General features: G+C 40.9%; 2 protein-coding genes across 2 annotated transcripts; one reads left to right on the plus strand and one right to left on the minus strand.

Annotated features, from left to right (window-relative positions):
* The first annotated feature begins 10,813 nt into the window (after positions 1 to 10,813).
* On the plus strand, positions 10,814 to 12,793 carry ttc36 (tetratricopeptide repeat domain 36). The gene is made up of 3 exons (XM_070829800.1): positions 10,814 to 10,922; positions 11,153 to 11,341; positions 12,460 to 12,793. Exons 1-3 carry the CDS (start codon positions 10,817 to 10,819, stop codon positions 12,726 to 12,728), a joined length of 564 nt encoding a protein of 187 aa, XP_070685901.1. The 5' UTR covers positions 10,814 to 10,816; the 3' UTR covers positions 12,729 to 12,793.
* An 840-nt stretch (positions 12,794 to 13,633) lies between these two features.
* On the minus strand, positions 13,634 to 21,666 carry LOC139200103 (F-box only protein 40). The gene is made up of 3 exons (XM_070829337.1): positions 21,592 to 21,666; positions 15,383 to 17,239; positions 13,634 to 13,816 (listed from the first exon to the last, which is right to left on the minus strand). The coding sequence occupies exons 1-3, from the start codon at positions 21,664 to 21,666 to the stop codon at positions 13,634 to 13,636; spliced, it is 2,115 nt and encodes a 704-aa protein (XP_070685438.1).
* Positions 21,667 to 22,014: the final 348 nt, after the last annotated feature.

A 22,014-nucleotide genomic window follows, 5' to 3' on the forward strand; every position in this document is an offset into this window, starting at 1 on the left:
AATGGATGTATTAATCCACATTGCCTCGAATAGAAGAGCGTGAGACTCAAATAAGCCAGTTCCATTTCTTGGTTTTTTGCTATTTTTGTGCAGTGCAAGTGTGTAGTGTGGTAGATGTGAAGCCACTGAAATTACACAAATCTCCTGCTTTCTTTATATTATGAACGCGTCATTGTGTCCACTGCGTCTGTCAGCTTTCTTCCACTATTCTTCTCCATGGGCGAAAAATATATTTTTTTCCATTGAATTTCTGATATCACTCATTGGTAAAGAAAGTTTTGCCAGCTGTAGTTTGGAGGTGTTGGTTCTGAAGACAGTGACGTTCAAAATGAAGGTCGGAGTGAAAGTGGATTGAACTGATTGCTGCTTCAAAAGCGCTTATATGGCAACGATGACTCTTAAACCAGCTTGAACAAACAACCAAAGCTAAGTTCTTTCAGCCCTGTAATTATGACCATGCCAAAGTTTAGTGCCAATGTCGGACATAGTGTGCCCTCAATATAAACTGTGCACTGTCTGAGTTTTATATGTAGCGTGTCTTTCTTTAAAGGGCTGGAGTCTGCACCGTGTCAGGCAATTACAGTGTGCACTTTTTATGAACCGCAATCTCTCCCTGACCTATTCTGGTTTTCAGAATCGCCATGCACGTTCTCGTCTGCCGCTAAAGCCGCCTTACCAAATGGGACTACCAGCATTTTTCTGCTGAGTCTAAAATGAAGTAAACAGGACAGGCGACACTGCTGGCTCTTTGGTCTGATTTGTACAGATTAGTGCTGATGTAAGAGTTAACTGAAAACACCAGCCGAGTTCATGAAATCGGCGGGCTTCGTCTCGCAGGTCTGGCCTGTCCCACTTATGAACCTGTCACTCCTGTAAGGTTAATGGTGTGGGACGTTGCACAGGTCTGTTGATTAATTAGAGCTGGACTGAGGTCAGCGCCTTCAACCCAGCAGGAACTATAGCTCATAACAAACAATTGTATTTACATGGGAGCTGTGAGTGGGCAGACAGCTCCAGAAAGACCTGAGCCAGATGGAAACAATACTGCCTTCAGATATAAATGTGATGAGTCACGCAAGAAAGAGACCAGTAAACTTGCCATAAATGTTCTCCCTTGTTGTTTCTATTAATACCTTGTTGACCTATATTAATGGAAACTGCCTTGGAGCTCTCAGTTTTCACAACAAAATCTAAGACCTTGCTCTGACTGATAAGCCCTTGAAATAGTTGAATGCTACAAGAAAAAAAATAATTAAATGCAACTTTGGCCAGATAGTAATGAAATGAAGTCTTGATGTTGTTACTTTGCTGAAGGCATAAGAGAAGCATCATGTTTTATTCAGTCTTCATGCATGAACCTCACTGACTGAATCCCTTGAAGTGACCAGAAACAGGCCCAGAAAGCTCTGTCTTTGGGCTCCATCCTTTGGTCAATATGCATAACTGCAACAACAAATAGGCTTCTCGCTGCAGCCTGGATAGTAAACAGCAATGAATATCAGCCCTTTAAGGGTTGCTACTTTTCCCTGTGTTATGTATTTCTTGTAAGCTTTTTGACATTTTCACAGGTGAGATGGAGAGTGAACAATATCTGTTTGTAATGACAGGTTTCTTTATGCAAAACAAATTTTACACTCTAATACAGCCATACTTAGTCCCTCAGACAATCCAGCCTGACACATTAACCAGCCATTTTTGTACTCGGTGAACTGGCTGACAGGAAGTAATCTACAAACCATACAATATTGCAGCCGATTAGATCTCACACATCACTCCAAGGGACTTTTCATTTTCCAAATGAGTTATCCCGCCTGCGCAAATGATGTAGCCGCATGACATCAAGTGTTAAATAAGCTTTGGACCAAGGCTATCCATTCTACTTTGTGGTTGCACTGTAATGTCTATTCCACCATAGAAATCTTATTTTCTATCCAACGCAGGTAAACGATCTCCAGGGATATTCGTGTGCTCATTTAACTTTCTAATAGAGGACTTTAAAGACATGCAGATGGGTTCTCACAAAGACCAGATAGGCCTTTTCAAGTGCATCCTGGCATGAGAACAGTTGACTAAAAAATGCATGAGAAATGTGATGGTAGGTGGATTCTCGCTTTCCAAGAAAAATGCAAGTAGTATGTATTTTATATTTATTTTCTTTAACTGCTGGTGCGGGTATGATGTAATAGTAGATAATAATTGGTTGTAAATTGCTTGTATTTGACTATTTATCTTATTATACTTTGATGCCGATCTGTCACGCAAACACAATTGAGAGCATCTGCAGTGTTAGTGAATTCATGCAAAAACTCATGGACGGACAGAATATTTAATTGCACTGTGGCTGTTTAAACTGACACTGTTTATTTCAGTGTGCCTCGAGTTCTACACCAGCAAATGTTACTCTTTCTACCAAAGATACCCTGAATATTATCCAAGACGTCAGCTAGTCCTTCGAGCACAGTGGGAGACTCTTACTCATGCTTATAAACCCAGACAGAGCTGTCGGATGAGCAGAGGAATAACATTGATTGAATAGCTGTATGTGTGTGCACTGTCAATGTGGTGGGAAAAGGATAATACCTGCATTATAGGGGAATTCAAAAATTCAATAGCAAAATTTCATTTGGCTCATAAACAGGATGCAGCTGGTATTTTAACTCTAGTGCTTAACACAAAAGACATAAAAAAAAAAACAACAACAGATAATCAACCATAAAAATTCGGAGAACATTACAGTAACAGAAGAATAAAGAAAGAGCAGCTTCATTGCCAAACGTGGAGAGTGAAAGTGAATGTGTGCATTATTTGTTCATCTATCATTTTTTCATGGACAAATTGTAATGAGATTCTTCTTTCAGACACTGTCTCTAACTATGATATACTGTATAATCCCCTGCAGGTTTCACACGCAGGTGCATCATCTGAGATCGATGTTAACAACTTACACGGGGTAAGTGCTACCGAAAGAGAGTGCAGCAACTGAGAGCAACATACTCCTCTGTGTTGCTCAAAAGAAGCTAAAGCCAAGCACTGCCTCACCCATTTCAGCAGGGCAGTGACTTTTGGAACAAATGGTGGCATATCTGCCATGAATGAATTTAGAGGGTTTTCTTCACTTGACTTGAGCTACTTAGGCTTCATCGGGAAGGGCCAGTATTAGTTTGAACTGAATGTCACGCCCCAGCAGTGCAGTCCCTTTTCATGCACCAGGAGCTGCAGCAGAGTGTAATGCTTGCAGGTGCTGCATTATTGCACCAAAAGGGAAGTAGTCAAAAAATCCCCAACTGTGGGATTTCACACAATAGTGTTGGCAGTAAGCTGTGTGGTCTGATCATGGAGTGGCTCCATGACTCAGCCTTGCTGCTCTTCCTAACACACAGTCTTTTCTGGGTTTAGGTTTTAGATTTAGCCTTGTATACCTGGAACTAAAAATTAACGTTTCTCTCAGTTATATGATGCTCTGAAATTCTAAACACTAAAAACCATGTTTCTCACCACCTAATGTACTTTAAGTGGCCTATGTACTATATGACAATGTGAGTGAGAATTTTGAGTCTCTATATGTGCAACAACCAGCTGAGGGTGTACCCTGCTAATGAATGCTGGGATAGCCGCCATCCCCCCACACCCCTGCACAGGATAAATGGTATGGATTGATGGATGGTAATTTTTTTGACCATACATACTTTCCATACTCATACATATAATTAAGGATATTTACATTCAGATTACACATTTTACTTTTAAAATGTATGATAACACTAGATTGACCTCAGAAGCAGCACAGCTGCAGTGCTATGTGACCACCCTCCCACCCTCCGGCCCAAAAGACACACACATAAATGCACACACAATCAAATTTCACTCAACATCTGCAAAACATTCCCAGCGGCCCTGAAATGTACAGTAGCCTGGGGAAATCTATAAGTTTGGTTCACCTCACTAGTTTTAGTTATGTTCTAAAGTTTCAGTGTGTTGTTTTCTATCAGCCGGTGAGAGGTGGCACAACACCTCTAACAAAGCAGCCCACTCCACTTAAATCCCTCTGTTTTTGCCCACGTAAACCATAAATCATCCGTGGTTCGTTATGACAGTTCCAGCTACGCTCCATCACATTACTTTGGGAAAACATTCCAGTTACATGTCCAGCTATCCCAAATCCTAAAATGGCTATTTGGTTTTATTTGTGTTGTTTCTCTTCAGCGCTTCAGTTGATGCAATCATGGTTTTAATCATGGTTGGCTGGTTGGAAGAGTGAGTGATTGAGTGTGTGTAAGTGTGCATGCTGAAGTCGATTCAAATTTCTGTTGTCACATTCTTAGAGCCAAAGATGCTCATGAGATTCAAGTCATTTTGGTTTTATGGTTGTTTCATGGCTTTTTCCGCACGCCGTTTTAATGTCCTTCAATTTCCGTGTGTAAAATAAATTCTACAAGACCATTTTTTAGGCAACTTATTTCAAAATGAGAGTGGCCTACATAACCTTGTAATGGCTGTTGTTAGATTAGAGTAGAACATGTATAAGAAGTATAGAATATCACATACTGTAAATCATGTTGGCATGCACCTGGCTACCACATTCAGATCTCCATGTGCTGATTTTAGCATTTACATTTATACCCACAAATATGAATACTTATTTTTTGACAAATTTGCAGCATCTGTCCTTATCAGCAACTGCAAACCAGACAATCAGGATAACACATGACAGTGTGCCAATTAATTTCACACTTGCCTATTAAATACTGTAAATGGTCACAACTTTGATCATTTCATCTATTTTTTTTCACAAGATATTTTTAAGGGTGCTCTAATCTCAGTGTCACGTTGTGCTACAGTAGTTTACAGCCCACTAATTAATAATTTACTTTTTCTGCGAGCAAACCTTTCATGCAGGAGAATTGCTGCATGATAATCACACCTGAGAGTGCCTGAACTAATCTGTCTGAATTGAAAAACCATACTGCAACTATGACCTAGTTGTAAACTGTACGGAGAGTTATGAAGATGGATCCCACCACATGTGACATGTTATTGTGGGGACATCAGTGGTGCCTGACAGCCTCTCACATTCAGCCTGGCTGAGCCATAAGCCTCACAGAGTATTTCTTCTTTCCTTCACAAAATGTCACAGAATACATACAGTAATATACAGTACGTATACGTGCAGTCTACAACTGAAACTATGACTAATGTTACATCCTGGAATTGGGTAGCTCTGATAATAGCATATAATGCCATCAGGATGAATGGCTAATATTTCCCTCACACGTCTGAGACAAGAGACAGGAAGTCGTATGTAGTTATTGTGCAGCAGAACAGAGGGTGTTGCTTAAGATTTCCCATAAAAGGAGCACATTGTTTATTTGTTTAACCTCTGGCACCTCTGCAGTTATTCCCCGTCTCTCCACAGAGCGGATTACTTTGTTTTAATCCAGCTCAGAGTTCCCCCGCACAGCACGCAATAGTCCCTTCGTCATCATAACAGGCCAGGTATCGACACACGGGCCCCTGTTTACCTCCATAGGGCAGAGGATTAGGAGCAAAAGCTTTGATGTCAGATCCACAGACAGAAGTGGAGCAAAGCTAAAGCCTCTCAGGGTTATTATGATATCCAAGTCCATTTCTTTACCAGATGTTACGGAGTAACGAGAGAGCCAGGAAAAAGATGAAGAAAAGGAAAATATAGACTGCAGATGATTCTCTTTTATCTGATATTATAATTTCATATATTTTACTTATGTATGTTCTGTTGCTCATTTGTACTGAAGGGTTAAGAAATTCTCTATGTTTAAAAAGTCCATCAGGAGATTTCATGTTAGCCCTTAAAGAATTGTCCATTGTGTCTGCTAAACAGCTAATAAGTAATAATGTTGTCTCATTTACTATTAGCACTTCAGTAAATGATCCATTATTTATACTCGGCTGATGCAGTCTGATTAAATCTATTGTCCATGTAATTGCTTAGAGGAAATACAAAGGATGTGTTCACTGCTATATGTTGATATTAGGTTTTACAACAGAACCACTGAGGGTCAGTGTTTTTTGATTATCTCTTAATTTCCCTCCTGGCCTATGGCGAAAGCAGCTCCATCCTCTCAGCTCTTGGTTTTGGAGTCTGTAAACACAGCCAATGTGTTTTCCTATTGACATAATCATGTTGAGTGGTGCTGATGCAGTGACATTTGCAGTAATAGGAGACTGATAATCCTCACACAATTGCTTCTCCACTTTTGCACTACGGGGGAGGCCATGGGGGACACACTGTGCTTCTGCAGAAAATCTGCTGCTTACCGAGTGACCGTGAACATGATAGCCTAGCCCCGTCTCTTTAACTCTTATTACCCTGTGGAAAATGGGAGCCCTGTAGGATCAAACTGTCTGTGCTGACTTGGTGAATGGGGAGCAGGAAAAATAAAAGCAGCAAGGGCTCTCTCAAGTGGTAAAAAAGAAAACTTCTCTCTGCCCAGCAATCAAGAAGCTCTTCTTTTAATCCTCTTGGATTTTTATCATCTAGGCAAGTAACTATACTGTCTAAGGTTTTTAATTGCCTTTTTAAAACCTCGCAGTAATTTGTACTGATCAGATTTTCTTCTCACAGATGAATTAAGTCTCGGAATGGCTGTAGAATATAGAGTTTCTGCGGTACAGAAATTTAAATGAGATACTTAAAACCTGCAGCATTAGTGAAATAAGTGTCATTAAGGCTTATCATTTTTTTTTTTACATGATGAGTCTCTGAACTGTCAAATTCAAATGTCCCGCTCCGTACTTCTGTTTTATGTCATTGTAATGAGTATCTTTGGAGTATCTTTCTTTACATATATATATATATAGACACACACACACACACACATTTCCCGCATAATGAAAAAATAATAATAAAACAAAGTAATGTCTGTATCTCTTGAGAATTTGCCTGATATTCAGACTGAATGGTAATTTCCTCACAACTCACAATTATTTGGTCTGACACTTGCCATCTCATTCGCTGTTCTATGTGAGGGAACAGCATGATTTTGACAGAAAGTGGGACATAGTCGGCATAGCTTAAGCTAAGCAAGCTTGTAATAAAGTTGGTTGATACTGAGAATAATGTAATGTAATTTATGCAAAGTCAATTTGCTGGATTGTTACATTTTCAGCCAGGCCTACTGAATGTCTCTGCGTCTATGGCAGCATTTGCGAACCAAAGATCTCTCACTCAGAACAATGCTAACTAAACTATAATCATAGAAAATGAACTGCACTCCACATCAAAAGCATTTCCCTAGCCTCAAACCATATCGCAGATAAATATCCTCTCTTTCATTGTCAACATATGGCATCAAAACCTACTTCTCACACACTTCCAGCATGGTTCTTAGCAATAAATCAGTCACATCTCTACTGATGTCAGTATTAGAAAGAATGCACAGGGAATAACTATGTGCATGTCAGCTGTAGCTTACACCCAATGGGCCTGAATTTTTGTTTGCGTTATACAATGTCTTACACAAACACTAAACCCACAACTTAAACTAAATGAGAGCTGAACAAAAACAGCTGTGAATTAAAACAGGCACACTAAAAATGAGAGAATTCAAAACTACAAACTAACAAAAGATCCAAATCTTGAACAACTAAGGGCCATTTCTTAACAAACTTTGTGTTTCAGCTGCTATCCTTTAATATTAGATCTGCCTCGTCCTTTTAGAAGTCCCAAAGGTCCGACCTCCATGAGCTCTCTCTTGTTCCAGGTCACTGCTGACAGTAATTGGAAACAACTGAAAAAGGCTTTGAGCTGGAACCATGTTCATCTGTGTCTCACTTACACACATTTGGGGGAGATTCTTGCTCTTACTTTGTAAGCCAATAAGAACGATGACATGCCACAGTGTTTTCATGTTCAATTCTACGGTTTTGATCAATCTCACCTCATATCACTTACTTAAGCTGTAAGTGTAAGCGGTTTTCCCCTCGCGGCGGCATGTGTTGTTCCCCGCCCGCTATTATCTGCGTTTGATTACGTGCAAAAACACCTCGATCTGAAAACGTTATTTTCTGCCTCTGTGCCCATGTCTGTTGTTGTGGAGATCCCTGTAGAGCCGCTGCGCTTCATATCACGCTGTAACTTAACTATCAGCTTTATGCACTGACTTTCTGCTGCTTCTGCGATGTTTTTCTCGTGTCATCGGTTATGTCTCTTTTACTTTTAAGATCGTTCATTTCATATCTGAGCCAGTCTCATAAAAAAACGCCACCTGCCAGATTATGTTTGTAACTCATAATTTGCTCCCAAATACCATACCATCTGAATTTAAACCAAAGATGACCTGGATTAACAGAGGATGGTGGACTATGATGTGCACACAAAAGTGCCCTCTGAAGATTGAAGAAAAATGTAGTACCACACAGTACATCTCCTTTGCATTGTAATAATCTAATATACATATGATTTACACTGTGTATTCTGTCAAAATACTGCTGCTCACACCAGAGATTTATTGTGTGTGCTATCAAAATGCAACAGTTTGCATCACTGGTACCCGGCTGTTTTTTTTTTCCAATCAAAGCAACTATTTGAGATCCCTCATCACAGTATGAGATGTGAGCAGTTTAACCAAAGAGGGATTTTTCCTCCTCAGACTGTTTGAATTTGAATAATCTTTTGATTTTGAAGAGATAAAGCCATCCAGTATTTCACAGAGAGAAGCAACGATTACAGGAAAATGTCCATTGCACATAGCGATAACTTAACCATCTTTATCCAACTCTGTCTTCTAAAAATTGCGTTTCTGTGCTTCTAAATACTTTTATCCAACACGTCTACTGTGTATCACAAACACAGTGATTTCCCCTGAAGATGTAATGTGTTTAATAGTTAAGTACTACGGTTTGTATCATAGATCTACATATAGCTGCTTAATTCTAATCCCACTGCACGCACAGACACGAGACATCGTCACAAGCGAAATGCTGTAGTCACAGCATAGGCGGACAGAAGGCCTAAGACCAAAATGGCTGAAGAGAAGCCTGTACTGTACTGAAGGGCATGAGCAGCACGTTATTTCAATATACTGAACAATGCTACTCTCCCCATAGCATCTAAATGAATGTAACATGGTCAAAGATCAATCACACCACTGTTGAGCACTTAACAAGAGAAAAATCCTCCCACAAACATCCACATCACCAAACTGTATCACACTGCATGCAGTTCATTTCATTTTTGTCTTACCGTTAGAGCAGCTTCTTCTCTATCAAGTGCATCAATCTCCAGATCGGTAGCGAGAGCAGAGGGCAGGGTCTGAGCCATTAAATCTTGCCTTGCTGTTTCCTACAACAGAATCCAGTTATGTAACTGTTTTATTCAGATGCCAGCGATGTACAGGAAAAGCACATCTAAACTGGTGATGGTAAGTACATGAGTAAATCTCTTGGTACAGTTTGATTGTTCAAGAGGCGGCAATGCAACAGCTCAGCATTTAGTAAGACAGCATAGTATTCCTCCTAGACCAGTGTCCTGCAGATCTGTTTGCCTCATCTAAAAAGGCTGCAACGAATAGCCACTTCCAGGATTTTCTCAGTAATGGTTCCACATTGTTTAGGGTGTGAAACATTGTCCCATTTACTGTAGCTTCCCTCCACACTGTCCACAGCAAACTGCTGCTGGCCATGTTCCTCTGGCTTCTTGTCCTGGACTGACAGGTTTTCTCTCATTTAGATCAGTCTGAACCACTGCTAGAGGTAGCATTTAAATCTTGTAAAAAGAGAAAACCGCTCTGTAAAAATCCATAACCCTAAAAGCCCCAAATTGTGAATATAAAGTAAAAGTGTGGTAGTATATTAGAAAGTGTCAAAAGTAATCATGTGAATGAAAACAATGTCCCCTGTGCTCGCTATAGTGTTATACGGTTTGATTATTATTACTAATGCAGCATTTTACTGTTCTTTTTTTGGTCAACAAGGAGTACTGTTAAGTAGTTTTACAACAAGTTGAGTAAAAACCACTAAAAAAATAAGATCTGAGTTGTAAAAAATGGAAATACTCACAAAAGCACAAGTGAAGTACTAGTAGCTCAAATTGCACCAGCTGATCCTAATTAATGCTGTTGTCTGTTAGCATTGCCTGGCTAATGATAATATTAGCCTTACTTATCATATTGCCAGGTGAAATTACTGCAACCATCCCTGCAGTTGGTGACAAATGCTTCACCTGCTCCTGCCATAACTGTTTCACAGGTAGAGAAACAGGTCAGGTATCAGGCACAGTTTGAAGCACACTTCCTGGCCTGAAAGCAGGCGTCTAGTGCCATGTGTCCAATAGAGCGGCCGTGGATTGTGTTAAACTCCAAACCAGGTAAGACCTCAGGTGGTGGATCGTTTTTGCTTCGCTCAATAACTAAAGCGATGCTCAGCAGCATCGCGCTCGGTGCTGCCACCAGTGGCCGGAAGCTGTACTGCAGTGACACTGAGGTGGCAGCATACTGCTGTCTTAGTCAGCCTTTATCTTTGTCTTTCTGACGAACTGAAACATGTACGTGACTTTAGTTCGTTTTCAAATCCCATTAAGTTTGATTTTCACTTTGCCCCCTTTGGCCAAAACAACAGCAGCTATCCATGGCCTGCATTTTTTGAGTTAACCAAATACAGATGTGCTCACTGCAGGCACATCTCAAAGTCCACCTCTGCATCCGCCCCCTTCTTCGATTGGCTGGTGGCAACAGAAGTTAGGGGGAGAGAGGAGGAATTCTCCACCCAGCTGTAATTTAGGTGTCATTTAGATTTTCCTTTTTGCCATTTTTCCTCTCTTTCTTTTCCAGACACCAGTAAGATGGCCTCGGCACATGACAGAGCTGTACTCCAAGCTATATTCAACCCCAACACCCCCTTTGGTGACATTCCTGGCCTGAACCAAGAGGAGGAATTAATTGATGATGGTGAGCGTGAGCTTCTGGCTTGATGTGTCTCTACATATCATGTCACAGCTTTTTATGTTTATCATTTCATAGCATATTGGATTTATTTGAACACATTTCATTCCTTGACTAAAAAAACATGGCATTTTAATCCAAGTTGAGTTCTGGGTGACATTTCTGTGTTTTCCTTGCCACGGTACCTGTCAATTGAGTTTGAGTGCTTTTTCAACCTGTTTATCTCCCCCTGCCAGACAGTGGCTTTGACACAGAGTTGCTGAAGCAAGTGAAAGAGTTGGAGATGCAGGGCGTCTCGGCAGCAGAGGCTGGGGATTTGCAAACTGCACTTCAACGGTTCAACCTGGCAATCCAGATCCTGCCTCAGCGAGCCTCGGCCTATAACAACCGGGCACAGGCCCTGCGGCTGCAGGGGAACACAGCAGGTACATGCCACAAATTCAATAACAACCCCTTCCAGACGCCGCAGTGTGCCGACATATCTGACTATTGAGTCTGAGGCTGCAGCGTGACACCATATCAGAGCTTTGTCTAACTGATGCACTTTGTCAACAGTGTTACAGTACAGCCTCTGAATTAGTCTCATGCCAGGTCCTTTTACAAACACAAAGGTGGCAGGATTATATACACTAAATTTACAGAGTTAGAGGGATTTGGGTATTTTACTCAAGTCATATATGAATTGTCTGAAGGTTTAAGAATTCCTTGTGTGCATCGATGAAATAAACAAGTGTCCCCTGTATTTTATAGATATTAGATATATAGATAAGCTGTATTTTATAGATTCAGTGTGTTATAAAGTACAACACTGTAAATGCAAAACTGACAGATGTTACATCTAATAGCCAAGGCTTACAGTACGTTATAACCCTAGGAATTTTTATTTCCTGGATTTGGCATGTGAATATGCTGTGGTGTTTTCACGCTCGCTTCCAGGGGATCACTGTCAGTCACACCATGTGCTGAATACTGTAACATCTTTTTACTTGCCTTGGCGGTCTCTAAAATTGGAATTTCTATCTATAGGTGGTGCTTTTCAATTTGTCTGTAACCTGGTGCCTGTTGTTGGTGCTGGTGTTGACTAGATCTTCTGAGTATTGCAAACAAAACACCTACATGTCTATTTAAAGGAATATGCAGAAAATGTGAAATGATCCCAGCATAGGCTGAATCACTGCTGTATTACAGAGTGACACAGTAGTACTGTAGTACTGTATTCATCTCAAAATGCCACTGTTAATCTCTTCAAAGTAGTACAGGCACTGGGATTACAAACACATTTAAAGCCGTGTTTTTAGAATTCATAAAGAGCATCAGATTGTTAGGATACAGTCAAATTTTAGAGTGTGATGATATTAGAATTACTGTAGATACATTTTTTGGTGGCAAAATAGTTCAAAGCAAATTCAACTACATTACCCAGAGTGAATATTGCAGTATAGTGAATTTAGGCCCAGACTGAGTAGACTGTAAAACATACAGATTGAAAATCAGCTTTCCAGACATGTGTGTGTGCCTCACAGTGCTCTTCTCTTCCTCTCAGGAGCGCTGGAGGACCTGGACCGAGCAATCTCTCTGAGCGGCGGCACTGGACGTACTGCCTGCCAGGGGCTGGTGCAAAGAGGCCTTTTACGTAGATTAGCATGCCAGGATGATGAAGCCAGAGCAGATTTTGAGGAAGCAGCTGCACTTGGAAGTGAATTTGCTCGACAACAGGCTGTGGCTCTTAATCCATATGCAGCCCTGTGCAACAAAATGCTTTCTCAGGTGATCAACCAACTACGCAACCCCGAAGTGTCTGAGATGCCATAGTTAATGTAAACACTTTGTACACCTTTTCTGTTGTCAAGCCTGTGGTTAATAAATCAACATTTTTAGTTTTTAATCTCCTATTCATTCCACTTAATGTGCTGCTGTAAAATAAACAACACCAACTGCAGGTGAGATTTATTATACATAATGTCACACAGATCGCTGTCCTCTCATTTTCCTTGACAAAGACAGACTAAATTAGAAACAAAGTAATCAGTGTTCCCGTCACGAAGCATTCACTGCTGAATTTAATCAAATATGACATATAGGACATGCGATCTTGTGTTCAGCATTCAAATACCAGACTGGTTTTATGATTCCACACAGATGAGGTACTTCAGCTTTTCCCCAGTAGATGTCAGTCTTGTCTTATTGAAAACAGCCGAACAGAACAACATCTGCTGCCATTATTTATTCAAAACAACGTTTTTTCACCACAAGAATTAAATAAGATGGGACAAACACTACTCAGCTCACTAATGCCAACGCAGGCAAATTATCTGATATTACAGAATATGAGGACCCATCTCGAATGCCACATCAATACATTTGTGAAGTTAGTGTCCTCAGAGGGATTGTTTAAGTTTCATCTTTTCCCAGTAAACACTGCATAAATAGATCCGTCTTGAGGCTTTTTGCCCATTTACAGGCAAAATGATTTGAAGAAACACTACAAGAAAAACAAGAAGCCGAGTAAATCACATCAAATTCTTCAGAAATTGCAGTTTATGCCAAAGTGAATCTGTCTGCAGGGTTTCAGCACACAGTTTCTCCTCTGTTTCTGTACATGCGGAGGCTTTATCCACTTCACAGTTTTGGGGGTGCATACATATCACGACTGAGTGATTCTAAACATGGCATCGTTCGTGTTGTGGTCCGCCCACTGAGCTCTGGGACCATGAGCATTATCTTTTATGCTTTACTTCTGCATGTCTGTCTCTGACCTCTCCCAGGCAGGCTAAAGCCACGGGCTCAGAACGCTCCTCTCTTTTGTAGAAGGAGCAGGTTTTCAGGTGAGCTGACATGGAAGGAGTGTTGCTGAAGCTCCATCTGTCCACAGAGGAAAACAGAGAGCTGAACTCCCAAACCTGTAAAACACAGAGACAGCTGAAGAAAGAGTAGGAGGCTGCTGCCATGGCATCTATCAACTGTATTGCAGCAATTGCCATGAGGATAAATCTGTGTTTAATATCCATGGAATCTAGATTACATGAGTATTTCTATCACATGTGAGGGCATGATGTTATTTCTGTATCCATCCATTATAAATTTATACAAATGATGTCCTTCATTGGGGAGCAAATACCCAGCTGTCTCCCACACAGTCTTCTCAACACTTTGTTTCCATGAATGATCACATATCTGACTTGTTATGGTAGCACTGTGTTTACTGGCAGGATGGCCTCAGGCCATTCCACATCAGTGATATCATCGGCACGCTCTTCGTCCCATGATCACTGCACTGCAGAGATAGTCACTTGAAATACGCCGCATGCATTTATACTTAATTTATCCTTTATTACCTCCAGCAGACAAGCTATGAATTTCACCGTGAAGGTTTGCTTGTTTGTCAGTAGGATATCTGGAAAAACTGCTTCCAACATTAGATGGACATTTAAAAAGAATTGGAAGAGAGTGAGCCGCACTGCAAAAGATGAGAATAGATAACTACTCCACATTTAGGTTTTGGTTCATAACTGTGGAACTGTGAGCCATCCATTCTTCACATTTGTATGAGCCTTGAAAAGATTTCAGTCACATGTTCATTGTATTGTTTTCCTCTGCCACTGCCTGGCTGCCTTTTCTTTTAGAATTTAACGTACACTGCCACAACTCTGAACTACATTGAACAGTTGCAAATTGTCGAAATTTTCCAAAATTAGATGACACATGCATTCATCCACTGCAAGAAATGTACATTTGATGGCATTTCATGTATAGACCGAGCTACAGCAGCATGATGAATTTGCTCCTAAGTGCAAAACAGGATTTAGGTGATCTCAAAAATGGAGGCAGCTGCAGGTACACATAGGGCTCAAAGGACTGGACCAGTAGGCGTCCCTTTGGCCTACTGGTCTAAGCCATGGGATCTAAGGTCAAGCTTAGTGGTCTGATGTTGCATATGCCTCCCCCACTCCTGTTTACCTGCATCTCTGTACTGTCAGTTATCAAATAAAGGGAGAAAAACATGACAGCTACTATCCAGTTAGCCTTACTCGTCTATAAATGGTGGCTGTGTGGCCTTGGCAGGGTTGTCTTTTGATTTTATACTAAAGAACAAAAAGCAGCACGTTGCCAACATGGCTGTGCTTTGTCATATTGTTACAAAACAATGGAGAGTCAGGAGAGTGTTTACAATGCAGCAGCTGTCGTGCTGTATGAATGACTGAAATTTTCCAGTGACAGTTTAAAGAATGGTGTCAGATACTAAAGGGGAACTGATATAGAAGCTTGGCCTTGTGTTCACTTTCCCTTCACTGTGTACGAGGTTCATGGGAGTGCTGAATCAGTAATCAGTAATAAATAAATAAAGTGATTTTTAGATTTTTAGTTAACAGAAATAAAGTTCTGACAGATGGTTGAAGCAATTAGTCCAAAATAATACATTTGATTTTATGAATGAGGAAAAACAAGAAAATCTAAAGGATACTTGCTTTCTTTCGACATTTCCAGGAGCTTCCTCCGTGTGAATAGGTCTTTTTCTCCCACTTAAGGGAAACCATCCCTCTCTCCTGCAACAACGTGGCACACACCTCTCTCATAAGATGTGAGGCCTGGGACAGCTGAGATAATGTAAAACTGTCAAGGTAGCCAGCAATGTGCTGAAGGATCTCCAGGGGCATGCTGCTCAGGGGATCTGGCTTATGTGAACCATTTCTCCGCGGGCTGAAGGTTTTCCTGTCCTCACAGAGGGATGAAGGGACTTCTGGCTGGAGGACAAAGGCGCTGATATCTTGGCAAAATTTGACTGTAGCTTGGTGGCCTGCGGGGTGAAACCTTGTCTGGGTGAAAGTGCAGCCGAGGTATGCTAAGGGGCAGCGTTGTTGGAACCAGCCACTTAGAGAGGCCTGTATATCAGAGTGCACATTCCTGAAATGAGAGCGGTACTCATCGCGGCGAAAGAAGCAGCCACACATGTAGCTGAAGGCTGAACTTGTTTTGTTATGTCTTCTGGTGACAGCTTCTGCTTCAACGTGTACATAAAGACCACGAGGTTTGTCTGCGATGACATCAGCGAGCGATGCATCTGTTTTGAAAGGAGCAGAGGTGAAGTTGTATGTTTGTGTTCCTACATCTACATAAAGGCCATCTATCCCCACGCTCTCTGAGATTAAATGTCCTTTCATTTCCTTCTCCAGGGAGCACAAGAGTGTGCTGCTAACCACATCACACTTCAGAAGATCCTCAGCGGACACGTCCAAATCTGAGGTATCAACACCCTGGTGCGTGGTCTTAGTCATGCGGGTGGGGTCCTTCAGGTGACAGCGCTTTGCTCTGTAGCTGGTAGGAACATTGAATGAGCGGATAGTTTTAACCTCGATGGGCTCCAGATTCCCATAAACAAAGTCCTTTTCTCTCGGGGTGCAAGCAGCAAGTTGGCCAAAGTTAATTAGCATTGCCCCGTTGTGCACCAGATACATGTTATATTCAGCAATGTTGACTTCCTTGCCCAACCTCTCAAGGACCCCATCTTGCCATGGTGCAAGGCCAGTTACACCATCCGTGCTTGGAGCTGCAGCAGCATTTGTTTGGCTCAGTTGTAAGTCTCTTGGCTCCCTGTGACAGCTTGATAATTCTTGCTTTTCCTTTCCCTTTTCCTCCTTCTTATTCAGGTTTTTGACTGTTTGCATGCATCCCTCCCGCTCCTTTTGGAATATTTTCTCCCAGGAGTTGTAGTTCTGGATACTATCAACATCCCTGCTCTTTGCCAGAGCATCCCGCTCCTCTTGGCTCAGTTCCTTTTCCTCCATCCCTGTGCAGCTGTTTTCTGTAGATGCATCACAAACTAAAGAACAGGTTGCTTCCACTGCAGGACTTTTGACCTTCTGAAGGGTGGGATTCTCCAAAATCAATTCAGGAAAGATGTTTTTCATTTTGATGGATTGAAACAGCAGCTCTTGGTCCCTGAGAGCCATCGCAACATCAAGGTTTACCTCAGTTTGAAAGTTTTCTGAAACATTTGTGTAAAAGGTCAGATCAGTTTCTGAAACAGGCCAGCGGTTCCACTCCTGAGAGCAGCAGACCACGCTGGCAGGACAGACCTCCAGGTGTTTGGCCAGTCTGTGGCGCAGCATGGTGAGAGGACAGCCATAGACGACGTTGAGGCAGGGGACCGTCTCATTGGGACAGAGAAGCCGATGTTCCTCTTGCTTGCACATATGAAGGATGGCACCACAGTTTTTATGACACTTGATGACCGCGCATGAGACAGAAATCTGCACGGGGACTTGGCAGTGGGCGTTGAAACACTTGTCACAATGCTCATGGTGGCCAACAGGCATCTTTGTGCTCTTCAATTTAAAAGACAAATGACAAAGCAGAGAAGGTAATATCAGTGGGCAGCATTTCTAAGTCCACACTGAGGCCAATTCAAAGCTGTAAGAATAGTTTCAAGTAACTTGAAGATCATGTTTTGTTCTAAATCTTAAAGGCTGATGTCAAAATGTGAAAAATATAAAGACAGGAAAACAATGACTGTGTGGCAACACTTTCAAGCCAGATACACTGTTAGAGAGCATGTTTGCCTTTTCATACTGCACAGGGAAGCTATTTCCAAGAAAAATATTTTTCAATATAGTTTACAGAAAGAAATTGATGTATTCAGACACATAGATTTTAATCTATATGAGTTCATTACATTCGAAGTATGAATTAGATATTAATTATAACATTTTCAAATTAAAAAATTAAAAAGTAAAGTAAATAAATTATATCATCAGTATGTAAAAATGAATTGCATATTCAGCTCAACAAAAGACTTTTCAAAAACATAAAGTAATCTCCATTTTAGTAAAAAGGAAGAGAATAACTGCGACAATAACAGTAAAGTCTCTCACCCTTTGTTCCTCGGAGTCTGTCACCTTGTGTTTGCTGGCACCTCTGAATAACCTCTGGACTGTGTATGGACATTATAAATGGACACAACAGAGGGGCAGACAGGCCAGTGGGACGGGGCACCACTGTCACACAGCCATTAAGTGGCAAGGTCAAGTTACACCCTCCACCACTGCCCCAGTGTGAGAGGGTGGTGATAATAGCGTCTAATCCAACTTTTCAACAGCCTAAGTACGAAGTTCAAAATCCTCGACATGTTCTCGTCACATCAAAACCTCGCCTTTACATACCCTAAACTGTCAACCCTTTCTGTTTCATTACCAGCAATTGTACGCATTTTCATTTCCTTCCAAAATTATAGCAACATTTGAAAATAATAATTGATTAAACATAATTAACGAACTTTTAAGCCTTCAGATTGGTCCCTTTGATTGCCATTTTTTTTTTTTAGATAGATTTTAATTATATTTATGAAATGATTAATCATAGGTGACCATTTCTTTAATCAGAAATGTATGTAGTATAGTCTTATACTGTAGGCCTGTTTGTCCTATTCCATGTCCCCCACTAGATGACACTCACACACTTTCAAAAACTCAGACAGCACCTCCCCAGCTGCTGTGTCCTGCTCTCAGATAAAAAATCATGACATGGATTAGTTCAGTTCTTTGGTATTACAATGCAAGATCAGAACGGTATTTTTCATGATATTTTGAAAATGCCAGTTTTAACATGGGATCATTTCAGTTCTTCTTAGGCCTCTGTGGTTAATTATGTCCCTGTTTGAACTGAAAATTGAGGCAGTTCAGAACCCATGTGTGATTATTAAGGGAATTTGCTGGAGGGAAACTTATCTTCATCAAGTGACGTTTTGAGTCAAGCTAATGCATTCTCATCACCGTGTATCATTTATGGAATAGGCCCAAATAGCTGCCTCATTTAACTGAATCACCATTTAGTGGTGTCATAACACAAACCTCTGCTCTTACTAGTTTGATTGCACACATATTCATTCATATATATATATATATATATATACAGAAAGGCGCACACCCGTCTGATTATGTCGTTCATTCATTCCATCTCTCAGTCATGTGCAGCAATAATGTGTTATGCAAGATAACGTGGCATTGATCCAGTTTAACTAGCTTTAACTAATTACACTCATTTACACCGAGGCTGGCTGAACCATCATCCTGTCACTCCCCCACATCACCCTGCAAACACCTCCTGACACCCATTTTACAACCTGTGTTAAATGTGCTGGATCCACTCTTTGCATCTGGAAGGCTTCATGCAACTTTTTTCATCTGGCACAGATTACAATGAACAGTTTCTCTGAGGCAGCTGCTTTGCTCTCTATAGACTCTGTAATCAGCATACATTTCATCAAGAGAGACAGAGAGAGAGAGGGATTTTCATGTAGAAAAATATACTTGTGACTTGTTGCCATACTACAGCAGCTCAACAGAACTACATTCTGTTGTTGAGGTTAGATCAATTAAAAGCAGTTTTAAAAGTGGTGTCAGAATAATACAATAGTTCTGTATAATTGCTAGTAAATGTTCCACTTTTCCCTCTTTTTTCATGCATGTTGTTGTTCTCAAACGTTAGCCATGACAGCCATGACAGGTAAGACCTGACATCCTGATTGACATTGCTGGCTAGTCGAATGTGGTATTTCAGCCACACAAATGAGGCAGTTTTGAAGGAATAGACATTTTGGGAAACATATTCATCTGCTTTATGGCCGAGAGGCTCGGCACAACTCTCCTGTCCAGATGTCCGTTAAATATAAGGCAGCAGCAGGCAGCTGGTTAGCTTAGTATAAGGAGTGGAAACGGGGAAAGCTAGCCCAGCTTTGTCCGAGGGTAAAAAAATCCACCTATCAACCCCTCTGAAGCTGCCTGATAACACATCACCTTTTTCCCCATTTCTTTACTAGAGTACGTACAAAAACAAAGTGTAAATGATTTTAAGTTTTACAGGGGGTTATGTGCTGCACTATTTTTTGGTCTGGACTGGACCAGTTGCCAGGCAACTAGTAGAGACTCAGCTACAACAAAGTCCTTCAGACAAACCCCTGTGGAACACCGCATTGTCATGTTCACACTGGGTTTTTTTGTACGGACTGAAAAAACAAGATGAAAACATGTTAGTGACCTTTGGAGGTGCTCAAAGGTCGATTTTGGACATTGGACAGGCTAGCTGTTTCCCCCTGTTTCCACAATTATGTTACGCTAAGCTAGCCGGCTTCTGGTGATAGCTTCATAGTTGTCAGACAGAGCAATCAAGCTTCTCATGTACCCCACCAAACTGGGAAAAAGTATATATCCCTAAATGTGGAACTTCAGTGCTTTACCTCTCTCAACCACTCGAATGAAAAAAAGAATAATATCAAATTTAAAAAGACGGCAGCTTTAATTGTCTGGTAGTGAATCCATTTTTTTAGGTTCTTTCCAAATGTACATACATATTATGGGATTTTGAAATTTTGATTTCTGATAATTATCCTTAAGTCAATAAAAATCTGAAACTCTGACATTTTCTTGAACCTTCAAAGACATTCATCTGCTGAAAAGGAGTCCTTTTCAAGTCTAACTACCAGATTGCAAAGTAGTAAGATGTTTAACAGAACACACAGTACAAGTCTCATGTAATAAAATTCTCTTGAATGCTCAGCTAGAGCTCTTATGCAACATGGCAGCCCAAAAGGAGTGTAATTACAGCTTGTCCATTTTCTGTAGCACAGATTTGAGCAATTCTGTGGCTACAGGTTAACCATTCGTGCAAGCACCATGTCATTTAACTATAATTTAATGTTCTGAAATGGAACTGGACAGCTTTGGGTGGCAGAGAAAAGAAGTCAAACTTGATTAATATTCAAGGCATTCAAAAGCTGTCAGCAGACAGCAGGGCTGATGACAGCATCACTGGTTTCAAGTTTCATATGGAGGGTTTGGCTGCTTCCACCAATACAGCGAATCCTTATATGGTCTGCAGAGCTTCCTATAAATCTCACCCAATTCTCTGAGATTTTCTCTCTTATTTCCATTCCTCTTAAAGACTGCCCCCATTTTGGGATTTCCATCTAGTTTATTATACCTGGCAAAACATATTAATAAGGCCAAACCACTGGGATGACATAGAGAAAAATGTGCTATTGCTGAATTTCCATAGACCTGGGAAAATGTGTTGGTACTGTGTTTATTGCAGCGCTCGACCCAGCAGGGGCCTATAAATAAGCTGCAGACTGCTATGGAAATGTTTAATGAAATGAAAATGAAGCCTACCAGTTCAAAGCTGAGCTCAAAAACCTTATGAGTTTGAACTTTTAGGCTGAGACACCAAAGACAGAACTGATTGCATGTTTTGGCTCATATGAAACATACATGAGTTAAATTCTAAACATGAATAAACTTAGCTTTCCAACTTCCAAGTGCTACTTGGATAATGTTCTTCAAGAGAAAAGGATTATTTCAGGATCATAATAATGCATCAGCGTGTCGTTGATGTGAGTACAGTATGTATACATACAGTACAGTGCAAACGTTTTAGGCAAGTGTGAAGAAATGCTGTAAAGTAAGAATGCTTCCAAAAAATTTTTGTTCTTTATTTTTATCAATTTACAAAATGCAAAGTGAGCAAGCAGAAGAAAAATCTAAATCAAATCAGTATTTGCCATCAAAACAGCAACAGTTCTTCCAGGTACACCTGCACACAGTTTTTGAAGGAACTCAGCAGGTTGGTTGTTCCAAACATGTTGGAGAACTAAGCACAGATCCTCCGTGGATGTAGGCTGCCTCACATCCTTCTGTCTCTTCATGAAATCCCAGACAGACTCCATGTTGTTGACATCAGGGCTCTGTGGGGGCCACACCATCACTTCCAGGACTCCCTGTTCTTCTTTACACTGAAGATAGTTCCTAATGACGTTGGCTGTATGTTTGGGGTTGTTGTCCTGCTGCAGAATTAATTCGGGGCTATTCAGACGCCTCCCTGATGGTATTGCATGATGGATAAATATTTGCTTGTTTTTCTCAGCACACAGGACACAATTAATTCTGACCAAATCCCCAACTCTATTTGCAGAAATGCAGCTCCAATCTTGCAGGGAACCTCCACCATGCTTCCCTGTTGCCTGCAGACACTCATTATTGTACCGCTCTCTAGCCCTTGGGCGAACAAACTGCCTTCTGCTACAGCCAAATATTTCAATTTTTGACTCATC

Source organism: Pempheris klunzingeri, chromosome 4, assembly GCF_042242105.1.
Source record: "Pempheris klunzingeri isolate RE-2024b chromosome 4, fPemKlu1.hap1, whole genome shotgun sequence".
Taxonomy (NCBI): domain Eukaryota; kingdom Metazoa; phylum Chordata; class Actinopteri; order Acropomatiformes; family Pempheridae; genus Pempheris; species Pempheris klunzingeri.